The sequence below is a fragment of the Gopherus evgoodei genome, chromosome 7 (genome assembly GCF_007399415.2).
Source record: "Gopherus evgoodei ecotype Sinaloan lineage chromosome 7, rGopEvg1_v1.p, whole genome shotgun sequence".
In the NCBI taxonomy this organism is placed as follows: Eukaryota; Metazoa; Chordata; order Testudines; family Testudinidae; genus Gopherus; species Gopherus evgoodei.
This window is the reverse complement of record NC_044328.1, coordinates 125,789,009-125,802,887: the sequence shown is the minus strand read 5'-3', so window position 1 is coordinate 125,802,887 and position 13,879 is coordinate 125,789,009. Positions and strand designations below refer to the sequence as shown.

The window sequence follows — 13,879 nt, the reverse complement described above, 5'->3', positions numbered from 1 at the left end:
GCTTTCGTGGGTGAATACCCACTTCGTCGGATGCATCCGACGAAGTGGGTATTCACCCATGAAAGCTCATGCTCCAATACATCTGTTAGTCTATAAGGTGCTACAGGACTCTTTGCTGCTTTGGCTACAAAAGAGTTCATGCTGACCTTGTGCTTCAGTGGAGTTCAGCTGAACTCCCAACATTACTTTTCTTTTTTTAAACAAAAAATTATCCATCACCTAAACTTTTAAATGCCTGCTAAACAGTCAAAAACCTAGCCAGTTCCCACTGCTTTTAAACCTTGTCCCTCCCATCTGACTAGCACCAACTCCGCAACCTTCACTCTGCCCCTTGCTTTTTTTTTTTTTTGGGGGGCGGGGGGGGAATGTAACCAAACGTCACAATGACTAAGAGTTTTGTGGCCCAGGCTGTCAGGTAATGAAAAGGGAGGGGTAGTGGAAGCAACACGATACTGCATTCTGCCATGGTGAGATTAACGTACCTCTGTGTAGAGCCTTGAGGATATACTTCTGAATGTGCAACCAGATCAAGCATTTGCTTCAGCCTGGTTCAAACCCAGCAAGAAACACATTGGTTAAGATTGAGTCAGCAGGAAAGGAAACAAACAGTTTATATGCCCCCCAAAAGCTTTCCTTTATAGACAAGGTCTAAGTTAAGGGGTGAATTTAAACTGCTATATACCAATGTAAACCTCCATTTGGACATTCTTAGTCTGGTAGAAGAGTGATTTTTTGGTTTAGCTCAAACGCCTTGCCAAATGGCATAAACGGAACCAGCCAAAAAGCCACTCTTATGCAGATACAAGCCCCTTTTATTCCAATATAACTTTCCCACATAGATAAGGGCCTTAAAGACTCTCCAGTAAAATTAATCTGAATTAACTAAAGATGTTAATTTAAATTGGATCAGTGACCTGCATTAAATCCCTGTGTGGATACTTATTCAGAATTGAAGTGGCCTTAATGCAGTTAAAACCAAATGAAGGCAACTTTAATTCTATGTAGACATGCTCGCACAGGGGTTTAGTGCAGTTAATTCAGATTTGCTGAGTGTCTTCTTGTAGATTAATCTTTTGTTTAATAGTATCCTGGTTCTTGCTTCCTGACTACAGAACATAACATAAAAAAACTGGTGTGGGCAAGTACACCGCTACCTCGATATAACGCTACCCGATATAACATGAATTTGGATATAATGCGGTAAAGCAGTGCTCCGGGGAGTGGGGCTGCGCACTCCGGTGGATCAAAACAAGTTCAATATAACACAGTTTCACCTATAACGCGGTAAGATTTTTTGGCTCCCAAGGACAGCGTTATATGGAGATAGAGGTGTACTTACCTCTTCCTCAGCGTTCTGCTAGCTCCTAGTGAGCCCAGTTCCTGTTTTCCTTAGTGCAGGGTTTTACAAACCACTTCATATATCATTATAACTTCCCCAGTACAGCTCTGATTCAGCAAAGTACTTAAATTCCATTGAAGTTACTGCTTAAGTACATGCTTAAGTGCTTCCCCAACTCCCACACCCAAAGTACTAAAAGGTAATTATTCTCCTTGGCAGCAACTCAACCAAACAAAAGCAAAATGTCGGCATTTCGCCAGCCCGGAGAGATTCTGTGTGAAAAATGTTAGAAAACTTTTCAGAAGTGAATTCCCAATCAACTTTCAAAACATCGCTTCACTTTAAAACTCCTTTTCCGTGTTCACCATATTTCACAGAAGAAAAAAATGGTGCTGAGTTGAAATACAACATGCTGGGTTTGTGGGATATTGGCATTTGTGGGGATGTCAGAGGTGAACATTTATTTTCTTCCCACCTTTTATCATTTGAAACTTCTCTATGGTCATTACATTTTCAATAGGCCATAACAGGAGAAAATGGACAAAAGCCCATTGAAGTTTAGTGGCTGTCCTGGTAATTTCATGGGGGCCAGCGTGTCACCCATTAATGGATTTTGTAGATGCTCGGCTCTGTAAGGGTTAGGCCCAATGTTAGACACAGGACTTTAAAAAACCCCGTTGTGTCAGACGCAAGGTATTTAAATGCTATATTTACTGCATGTCATTTTTCTTTGTCTCAGATGGCATAGAGCTGTGTCTGCTAACTTACTGAAATGAAATCTCCTGACACCCAGAGAAGATGACTCCTCCAGTGGAAGTGACTCAGGTTGTCTTGAAATCTGTGAAAATGAGAAAAAAGGTTTTATGATGCATATGAAGACAACAATGGGGAAAAATGCTTCTGTCCTATCGACGAACACATTAAAAAACTCAAGCTACATGATGACAGCCCTGTAAATCTAACTAGCTACAGAGCAGGTGGCTTTTCTGGAGCACATGGACGTCTTCCAAAAATAATTGAGGAGTTGCCATCTCCCAGAGGATTTCCAAAAATGAAAACATGGAAGCTTTCTCAGAATAGTAATTTAACATTGAATGAGAGTTCAGTCCTTCCTTCTCTGTGCCTCATTTCCATCCTCTCATTAACCTCAGTGATGGATTTTCTTCTCTGTAGCAGAACCAGGTTTTCTGAGTGTGTCCAAGAAATACAGGACTAGGTTCATGAGAGCTAACATGGCTCTGAAACAAATACTGACCTTTAGGAAGCCCCAGAAATTCTGAGTTTAAGGTTTACATGTTCACACTTTCAATCAAAGTTTTAGTACTGTTTCTCTGGAAAATGCGGCAGGGTTTTCAGAGGGTGCTACCTTGTGCTCTGGATGTCCCTAAGCCTCTGACTGCCAGCTGCTGGGAATGGATGACAGGGATAGGGACATTAGATGATCACCCTGTTTTGTTCACTCCCTCTGAAGCATCTGGCACTAGCCACTGCTGAACGCCAGGATACTGGGCTAGACTGACCATACGAGGTCAGACCAATGGTTCTTCTTATGTATACTTCTGCATTGGTGCAAGATCTTGCAGACTTCCGTCAGATATACTGTTTGATACTGCATGGCAATTTCATTGAATGAAGTGTAGTTGCTGACTAATAGCACCCTTTCATTCCAAGAAATCAGCAGTGCTAGTCTACAATTCAGCCTTAATTTCTAGAGGTGATTCTGTAAAATAAGCTTGCCTTTGGAAAGTGGTGTTGTGCAGGTTTCCTTTGAGGATGAGGACTGATAGGTCAGAGATGGAGTGCTCGCTTTGTGGAAAGTGTTTGCCCATGGATGATATGGGTTTTTTTTTGTGTGTCTTTTATCACTTTTCTTTGTGAGTTCATTCAAGAGGTAGTGCTTGTCTGGTATCACCCCCATAGTTGTTGGGGCATTTGGGGCACTGGATGAGGTACACCATAGGTTGTTGTGGTAAGCAATCCTCCATAAGCAAAGTGGCAAAGTGGTCTCAGTTCTCCCAATGGGCAGATGAACGGGGCATTTTCCCCATGGCTGCCCCAATCCAGTTCATTTTGGATTACCTCCTTCACCTTAGGGCCCAGGGCCTGGCGCTCTTGTCCATCAAGATGCACTTGGCAGCCATATCGGCCTTCCACCTGCCGATGCAGGGCCACACAGTATTCTCCCATGCTGTGTCTGGCTAATTCCTTAAGGGATTGGATTGTTTCTTCCCATACATCAGGCCCCCAGTCCCACAGTGGGACCTGAACCTGGTGCTGGCCCTCCTCACGGGCCCCCGATTTGAGCTGCTTGCTACATGTTCCTGGCCGCACCTCTCATGGAAGGTAGACTTCCTGGTGTTGATCATGTTATCTAGACAGGTCTCGGAACTCAGGGCCCTGACCTCTGAACTCCCGTACACGGTGTTCCGTAAGGATATGGTCCAGCTTTGCCCACACCCTTCCTTCCTCCCAAGGGTGGTCTCCGCCTACCACATAGGTCAGGACATTTTCCTGCCGGTCCTCTGCCCCAAGCCCCATGCATCCAGTGAAGAGCACCACCTCCACACACTGGATGTGCAACGGTCTCTGGCTTTCTACCTGGTGCGGACAAAATCATTCAGAAAATCCTCACAGCTGTTCATCGCCTCGGCCAAATGCATGAAGGGTCGGCTGATCTCCATTCTCCATTCAGCGACTCTCCAATGGGATCACATCGTGTAACCGTACCTGTTATGACCTGGTGTGAATCCCCTGCCGTCAATTGTGAGGGCACACTCAACTAGGGTGCAGGCCTCATGGCTGCCTTTTTGGCCGATGTCCCCATCCAGGACATTTGTAGGGCTGCTACATGGTCTTCAGTTCACATGTTCATCTTGTATTATGCGATCGTCTCCCAAACCAGGGAGGACTCTGGGTTCAGCAGGGCTGTGTTCTATCCCGAGAATTTGTGAACTCCAACCCACCTCCAGCAGATATCGTTTGGAATCACCTATTGTGGAATACACATGAGCAATCACTTGAAGAAGAAAAGTGGGTTACCTTTTATATAACTGGTGTTCTTCGAGATGTGTTGCTCATGTGTCTATTCCACATCCCACCCCCCTTCCCCGCTGCCGGAGTTGTCTGGCAAGAAGAAACTGAGGCTGGGGGGAGTGCAGCAGCTCCCCTTACACCGTACCAGGCAGGCGCCACTCCAGGGGTGCTGCAAGGGGAAAAACTTCTAGCACCAGTGCACATGGTGAGTACACACACCTACTGTGGAATACACATGAGCAATCACTCAAAGAAGAACATATGTGACACACCCTTTGAAAATAACACACAGAGTTGGTTTCTATCAAGAAGCTCCTGGTGTTAGCACTGGGATGGGAGCGAGTTTGGATACTGGAACTAGAGCAGGAGATAAAGAGGAGAAGGTCGGTCACCAGAGCTGTCCCTAGAAGGGACTAGTAAGCAATGAAAGGTTTCACTGAGACCGTGCAGCATTAGTACTTCCAGCCTGTAGGTGTTCAGTGTTTGTGTCACAGCACAGGAAGAACTGAAATGAGGGAAGAGGAGAATATAAAGAACACAAATTATTGTATGTTGGCTGACCTTACAGCTGTCTGTCTCTAGCTCAGAAACTGCACTGTGATGTTTCTAAACTCTCTCCATCTCCTTTGCTTTCAGAGTAACCATCCAGCTGGATGTGAATGTCATGGAGGAACAAGCAGAGAGCAGGGCCGGTGCAAGGGTGCTTCACGACCTAGGCGAAACTTTCACCTTGTGCCATCCCCCCCACCGCACCCCCGCCCTGAGGCTGCCCCTCCATGGCAGCTCCCCCCCTCCACCCTGAGGCGCCCCCCCTTGCGGCAGCTCCCCACTTCCCACCCCTCACCCTGAGGCACCCCCCTCAGCCCAGCTCACCCCTGCCCCACCTCCTCCCCGAGCACGCCATCGCTGCTTCACTTCTCCTGTCTCCCAGGCTTGTGGCACCAATCAGCTTAGGTGCCGCAAGCCTGGGAGATGGGAGAAGTGAAGCAGCCATGGCGTGCTTGGGGAGAAGGTAGGGCTGGGGTGAGCTGGGGCGGGGAGTTCCCCTGTGTGCTGCCTCCCCCTTACTTGCTTCAGGTGGCCCTCCCTGCACTCCCCTGCCCCAGCTCCCTCCGCCTAAATGCCGGCGGCGACCGGGGCGGCGGAAGATCCGGCCGCTGCGGTTGCTGCCAAACAAAATGGTGCCTCCCAAATGCCAGCGCCCTAGGCGACCACCTAAGTCGCCTAAATGGTTGCACCGGCCCTGGCAGAGAGGATAATTGGGGAAAACACAGTTCTGAGAGCAAGACAAACCAGGAGACACTTGTTGGTGACATCTCTGACAGCTGAACTCCAAAAGGTAGAATTTTGATGATGGTCAGACAACTAAAAAAAAGGTCTTTTATTACATTGTGTGTGCAGGCCCCACTGGAGTCAATGGGAGATTTGCCTGATTGGAGGCTCAGACCCAGAATATTTTCCTAATTCAATTCCCTGTCCCTGTAGACTCTGCTTCCCAGCTCCCACCTGGGAAGACCCTGTCTGTGATGCTCAGCCACCCATGAAATCCTTCTTCATGTCTTGACCAGCAAGGGGAGTTCTGGCAGCAAGCAGTCAGTCAGCAGGGGCAGGAGGCAGAGAGCAGCCTGCTGCAGTAGGGTGGAGGCAGCCTTACAGAGCACTAGGGTAGTGGTTCTCAAACTTTTGCATTGGTGACCCCTTTCACACAGCAAGCCTCTGAGGACACCCCTGCAGCCTCCCTTATAAATTAAAAACACTTTTTACATTTAGCACTATTATAAATGCTGGAGACGAAGCGAGCATTTGGGGTGGAGGCTGGCAGCTCATGACCCGCCACATAATAACCTCGCCACCCCCTGAGGGCTTACGACCCCCCGTTTGAGAACCCCTCAAATAGGGGCAGGGGAGCAGGGATTCTGAATGCCCCGGCTGGGCTGGAGCAGGTCATGAATGGAGCCAAATAACTTTGTCAGAAACGGCTCTCTTCAAAATCCACATTTTTCACAAAAAACACTTTCAAAATCTTCCATTTTTATCTTCAATGGAAAAATGACCGTGGAGGTGGGCGGGAATGGAAAAATCAAACATGGAAAAACCTCAGAAATGAAACACTTTTGACAAAAATGCTTACAAATAAATAAATTTTAACATGGTTCCTTTGGGAAGTCTACAGAGAGGTGTGAAATGTTCCAAGAAAAACTGCTTTCATGACAAGCTCTAGCTGTGCGGCATGAGTGGAGACCAGTGCCACCTGCTGGTTACCCCTAATGACAGGCCCACACTTGCATAGCATTGATCTTCCCTGGGTTTCCATTTGTTAGGGCAGGGCAGAAAACAACATTCCATTTAAACTCTCTGTGGCCAGACGAATATTTACTTATACAAAGTGGAATAGCTCCAAAAGGGGACATTGTGTGAGCAAGAGTGTAGCGAGAGCCCTGGGAGACGAATAGACTGGGGCCTGTTGCGATACTTGGGCCTACAAGCTTACCCTAATTGTGAGCTCAATGGTAAGAAGTGAGTGAAAGTTCATAAAATGTCACAGTAACTGGTAACAACAAATACTGATGGGGAAAATCAGCAAATGCAAGAGAGATTGAATTAGTCCAAAGAAAAAGGCCTACTGATGTAACTTGAGGGCTGTATTTAAACCCATGCTTGGTAAACAAGAAAAGTGTGGAATGAGAAATCAGCTAACCAAAATTGGTGTGTTGGAAACTAGGCCAAAATATTGATGAGATGGACTATTACCATCACCCCCCTTTTGGGGTCCTCAGAAAGAGACTGGGGGGATAAGTTGGCTTCTGCAACACTGGCTGACTGAAAGACAAAAGAAGGGGAAGGAGTGAGCTTCACCATCATGGCTGCCATCCCCATCATCTCCTGGGATCCTGGATCTTCCTTGTCCCAATCCTGAGCGAGGCCCTGACTACAATGGACCAGAGAGAGAGACCCAGATCTTCACCAGCATAGACTAAATTCCACCCATCACCTGAAATATGAGACTTCATCTCTCTCCCTGCCTGCTTCGGTGTATCCTTTTCCCTTCCCCACCTTACTTCATTTCTTTCCAATCTCTGTCCTTTTGCCTTCTGTTTAATAAGATTCTGGCTTAGTCACCTAAGACTGCATATTTTGCAACACTGCTGTAAACCCGTGATCAGAAAGAAGCAGCTAAAAGCAATGTCTTAAACAGCCCATCGCTGGTACCAGTTTGCCAGGTCTCAGAGTGGCTGGTAAGAGCATGTGCTGTGCTGGTGTTTTTCCAACAGTGACAGGGAAAGTGAGAGCCAACACCAGAGACCCAAGTTCCATTTTCTATCTTTGCTCTTCTTTTCTTTCCCCTTTTGAGTGTTTGTCTGGTTTTTGTTTTCTAGAAAACACGATTGGACTTTAACAGCACCAGATCCAGCCTATCTCAACTAACTTCCTCTTTCTTCTCCAGAAAGGAGTTACTACCATCTAAGATGGCCAAACAAAGTGAGTAGATGGGAAATGGTGTAAGGAGCTTTTAACTCCTGCTCGAATAGTCAAGTGGGATGCTCTCATAGCACACTACCATGGCATCCCAATTAATGTACCCTTGCATAGACCATAGGCTGCAAGGGTCTTAATTGGAGGAGAAGAGGTATGTTTAGCCCCCAGGAAACATCATATGTCCTGCCATGTTATGAACAGTAATTGAACATATGTCTCAATAACTCCATTGGAGAGGAGTAGTAAACAACACCCAGAAGTGCTTTGCTTTGCTTTGCAAACCAGTAGGCTGGTTTGAGATATCCCACCACACATGCAAGGTGCCATGAAGGCAAAGCAGCAGAACACTGCTAGTATCCCATCTCCTTGTGCCAGCTGCTTCAAGGTTGTAGCATGATTTATCCCTAAATTACAAATAAGAGTTTCAGCAGTGGCAGGTCAAGGTAAACCAAGAACAAATGCTTGAAAATAGGAAGATGAGAGAGGAACATGAACACATTTTTCTATTGGCGACTTGCTTTCTCTCAATGCTGCACATTCAGTGTCTAATGCTTTTTATATATTGGGTATTTCCCAGTTTATAAGAAATACAATTTACCAATTCCATAAAACAAAGAGAATTTTTTTATACCTCCCAAAGCCACACTAGCTAGCCTTGTCTGAATACATTTTTTGTTTTCAGGTTCCTTATTTGTCAAAAAAGAGGGGAAACTTTCTAGGCCTCAAAAGAAGAAAAAGAATGAGCGGAAGCTGCAGTATCATTCAGGTGTGACAGCTGGAAAGCTTAAAAAGCAGGTATCTGTAATAAAAATAATTAGTAATCTCTCTAGTGCTGTGCCATGTATCTTAAGCCCATGTTTTTGCAATTTTCTTAGATGTAGCTTCAAGTTACCATAAATTCACAAAGGGGCAGTGATAGTGTCACTTGGCACTGGTGTCACCATGACCGCTTATTCTGTGAGTGCACAAAGTTACATCACATGCTTGTTCTTCTTTCCAAGTTAAAAATTCTGCCCATATTCCCTATCTATGCCTAATATTCAAATTGCACCCCAGACAGTTTGCAGTAGAATACAACTTATTTTTTAATTTAAAAACAACCCCCCCAGTGTAGGAAATATCAGCTTTATCCTTTCTAAAAACCGTTGTGGTGTTGTCTCCTCTGTTTGGTATTCAATGCCCATGTGACGGTGGCACTAGGATGTAGTATCATGGCAACACACAGTCTCAGAGAGAGAAGCACAAAAAGCAGGCTAGAATGGTAGGAATAATCTCAATTTTAAAAACTGTAGTATAGTGTGTAGCTGGGATCCCAAGTGCATTTTATATTTGTACATGTGGAAGCCACTCAGATAAGCAACATCACAATGGGTAAATTTCCAGAACAAGGGCAGAGAGTATCTCATCTGTGCTCATACAGTTCATAGGAGGAGGAATTCAATCAGAAGAATAAGTGGGGGGAGTCTCAGCTACATATTCTCAGGATAGTCATGGCAGATTGGAACTGGAATGTGTTGCTAAAAAACGGATGCCACCGAAGTAGGTTTAGGGTTTGTCTACAAAATGTGGTAATTTGCACTGGAGTGTAAATTCTAGTGCACACTAATGTATTGTGTACTAACTGGCCTGTGTGGACACTGCTGTCGCACACTAAAAGTTCCCTAGTTTACTTTAACATAGTACTATTTGAAACGGCAGTAAATGTAGCAATCAGTTGGTTATCTTAACTGTGACACTAACTCTCCCTAACTAAATCTAGTTATAACATGGTGGTTCTTTATCCCCAACCTTTTGCAGATGACTTAAATAGGGACTCTTGATTTTCTTGGAAGGTAACTATTTCAACGTTGCATCACCATAAATTGAATTAGAAAATGTAACTTTACTTACACCTCTGCTCAAACCACTTATCTTCTGCCCAGCATCCAGGAATTTGCTGTTCAATCTGTACACTAGATTGTTTCATTTTAATTTGTGTTCCACACCAGGTGAATGATCTCTTAGAAAAAGTAACTGAAAAGTCCATAGATTTACTGGCCCAGAAACATGCAGAACTCCAGCAGTGTGAGTTTCTGGGAGAAGAGAGACTTCAATCATCTAAGCATTTTCAACTGGCTTCTAAAAGAACCATGAGGATGCATAAACTAAAACATATGCATTTCCCATGCACATGCTGTTGCTAAGACCCTTTTTAACTAGTAGATTCAAATGAAGTAACAATCTTAAGCGAATCCACATGTTCCATAGAATCGCTATGGATAGAAATTTCATGCTCTAATAAAAATATAATATTAGGGATCTATTATCGACCACCTGACCAGGACAGTAATAGTGATGATGAAATGCTAAGGGAAATTAGAGAGGCTATCAAAATTAAGAACCCAATAATAGTGGGGGATTTCAATTATCCCCATATTGACTGGGAACATTTCACTTCAGGACGAAATGCAGAGATGAAATTTCTCGATACTTTAAATGACTGCTTCATGGAGCAGCTGGTACGGGAAACCGAAAGGGGAGAGGCAACGCTAGATTTAATCCTGAGTGGAGCGCAGGAGCTGGTCCAAGAGGTAACTATAGCAGGACCGCTTGGAAATAGGGACCATAATACAATAGCATTCAACATCCCTGTGGTGGGAAGAACACCTCAACAGCCCAACACTGTGGCATTTAATTTCAAAAGGGGGAACTATACAAAAATGAGGGGGTTAGTTAAACAAAAGTTAAAAGGTACAGTGACTAAAGTGAAATCCCTGCAAGTTGCATCGGCCCTTTTTAAAGACACCATAATAGAGGCCCAACTTCAATGTATACCCCAAATTAAGAAACACAGCAAAAGAACTAAAAAAGAGCCACCGTGGCTTAACAACCATGTAAAAGAAGCAGTGAGAGATAAAAAGACTTGCTTTAAAAAGTGGAAATCAAATCCCAGTGAGGCAAATAGAAAGGAGCACAAACACTGCCAGCTTAAGTGCAAGAGTGTAATAAGAAAAGCCAAAGAGGGGTTTGAAGAAAGGCTAGCCAAAAACTCCAAAGGTAATAACTATGTTTTTTAAGTACATCAGAAGCAGGAAGCCTGCGAAACAACCAGTGGGGCCCCTTGAGGATCGAAATACAAAAGGAGCGCTTAAAGACGATAAAGTCATTGCGGAGAAACTAAATGGATTCTTTGCTTCAGTCTTCACGGCTGAGGATGTTAGGGAGATTCCCAAACCTGAGCTGGCTTTTGTAGGTGACAAATCTGAGGAACTGTCACAGATTGAAGTGTCACTAGAGGAGGTTTTGGATTTAATAGATAAACTTAACATTAACAAGTCCCCGGGACCAGATGGCATTCACCCAAGAGTTCTGAAAGAACTGTTAACTAAGGTTTGTAACCTGTCCTTTAAATCAGCTTCGGTACCCAATGACTGGAAGTTAGCTAATGTAACGCCAATATTTAAAAAGGGCTCTAGAGGTGATCCCGGCAATTACAGACCGGTAAGTCTAACGTCGGTACCAGGCAAATTATTCGAAACAATAGTTAAGAATAAAATTGTCAGACACATAGAAAAACATAAACTGTTGCGCAATAGTCAACATGGTTTCTGTAAAGGGAAATCGTGTCTTACTAATCTATTAGAGTTCTTTGAAGGGGTCAACAAACATGTGGACAAGGGGGATCCAGTGGACATAGTGTACTTAGATTTCCAGAAAGCCTTTGACAAGGTCCCTCACCAAAGGCTCTTACGTAAATTAAGCTGTCATGGGATAAAAGGGAAGGTCCTTTTATGGACTGAGAACTGGCTAAAAGACAGGGAACAAAGGGTAGGAATTAATGGTAAATTCTCAGAATGGAGAGGGGTAATTAGTGGTGTTCCCCAAGGGTCAGTCCTAGGACCAATCCTATTCAATTTATTCATAAATGATCCGGAGAAAGGGGTAAACAGTGAGGTGGCAAAATTTGCAGATGATTAACTAAACTAGTTAAGACCAAAGCAGATTGTGAAGAACTTCAAAAAGATCTCACAAAACTAAGTGATTGGGCAACAAAATGGCAAATGAAATTTAATGTGGATAAATATAAAGTGATGCACATTGGAAAAAATAACCCCAACTATACATACAATATGATGGGGGCTAATTGAGCTACAAGTCAGGAAAAAGATCTTGGTGTCATCGTGGATAGTTCTCTGAAGATGTCCACGCAGTGTGCAGAGGCGGTCAAAAAAGCAAACAATGTTAGGAATCATTAAAAAGGGGATAGAGCATAAGACTGAGAATATATTATTGCCCTTATATAAATCGATGGTACGCCCACATCTCGAATACTGCATACAGATGTGGTCTCCTCATCTCAAAAAAGATATTCTAGCACTAGAAAAGGTTCAGAAAAGGGCACTAAAATGATTAGGGGTTTGGAGAGGGTCCCATACGAGGAAAGATTAAAGAGGATAGGCCTCTTCAGCTTGGAAAAGAGGACACTAAGGGGGGGATATGATAGAGGTATATAAAATCATGAGTGATGTGGAGAAAGTGGATAAGGAAAAGTTATTTACTTATTCCCATAATACAAGAACTAGGGGTCACCAAATGAAACTAATAGGTAGCAGGTTTAAAACAAATAAAAGGAGGTTCTTCTTCACACAGCGCACAGTCAACTTGTGGAACTCCTTACCTGAGGAGGTTGTGAAGGCTGGGACTATAACTATGTTTAAAAGGGAACTGGATAAATTCATGGTGGCTAAGTCCATAAATGGCTATTAGCCAGGAAGGGTAAAAATGGTGTTCCTAGCCTCTGTTCATCAGAGGATGGAGATGATGGCAGGAGAGAGATCACTTGATCATTGCCTGTTAGCTTCACTCCCTCTGGGGCACCTGGCATTGGCCATTGTCGGTAGACAGATACTGGGATAGATGGACCTTTGGTCTGACCCGGTACGGCCGTTCTTATTACTAAGCATTGTTACTCTTTCACAATACGCTACAGAGTACTTACTAATTCATATACTATTAGGAAACAATAACTGAACTATACTAGTCAGAACAAATTATTCTTTGTTAGTGTCTCTTTAAAAAAAAATAAACCGGACTTGGTTTTGTTCTTTAATTTGCAAAATTCAATAACTAACAATAGGTAACCCAGTCAATATTTCAAGTAAAATTCTACTGTGTATGTTTTACATTAGCAACTTCTAAAAAGCAGCTGGATACAGAATGTTACATGGTAATTAATATTATGTAGTGGTTTTGGACAGGAATTGAATATTTTATCTTACAAGCTACAGAAGAAAACTAAATGAGCAGAATGTCGTTATAAAAGTTGGAATTTGGCCACACCACTGTTAACGCTTTTACTCTTGCAAAAAGTGCCATGACCCCTTCAGCGATCACACAAGATCAAGACAGCCTGTAGAATAGTACCCTCAAATGCTGTACTGGGATGTTAGCTCTGTACTAACCCAGGAGGAAGAATCAGATTCATTAATGCCACATTTGATAAGGTTCTCCTAGAATACTCATTGATAAATTTAATTTCTGCAAGGAGAGAATGAATGGAAACACTTGTAATTGACTGATTTCCATGTCAGCTAATATATTGGATTTTATATTAATTGCAACTAACTAAGATCATGTATATTATAGATTTTTTTTTTTTTAAGATCAGTAAACTTTCAATTACTATTGATATAGTTAAAGCTGGACAGACTCTGAATGCAAATTGTATTAGATCCTCTTCATCCTTAACTGTGGTAATCAAATGATATTAAGTATGTTACTTAGCCCATAAGCACTGTGGGTTTTGGTTGTGTCTATGTTGTGGGAGCATAGCACCATGGGGCCTGGATACCTGGCTCCTAGGCACTACTACAATACAGTAACTCCTCACATAACATTGTAGTTATGTTCCTGAAAAATGCAACTTTAAGTGAAACAATGTTAAACGAATCCAACTGTCCCATAAGACTAATGTAAATGCGGGAGGTTAGGTTCCAAGGAAATTTTTGGGGGGCAGACAAAAGGCATTATACCATGTACTGTACTGTGGTT

At 43.4% G+C, this 13,879-nt stretch overlaps 1 protein-coding gene across 1 annotated transcript; it reads left to right on the top strand.

Annotated features, from left to right (window-relative positions):
• The first annotated feature begins 383 nt into the window (after window positions 1-383).
• C7H3orf49 (chromosome 7 C3orf49 homolog) lies at window positions 384-10,032 on the top strand. The gene is given in 7 exon segments (XM_030570497.1): window positions 384-415; window positions 2,079-2,291; window positions 5,009-5,060; window positions 5,625-5,711; window positions 8,532-8,586; window positions 8,589-8,644; window positions 9,838-10,032. Coding segments are annotated over 7 exon segments (690 nt in total).
• The last annotated feature ends 3,847 nt before the right edge of the window (window positions 10,033-13,879 follow it).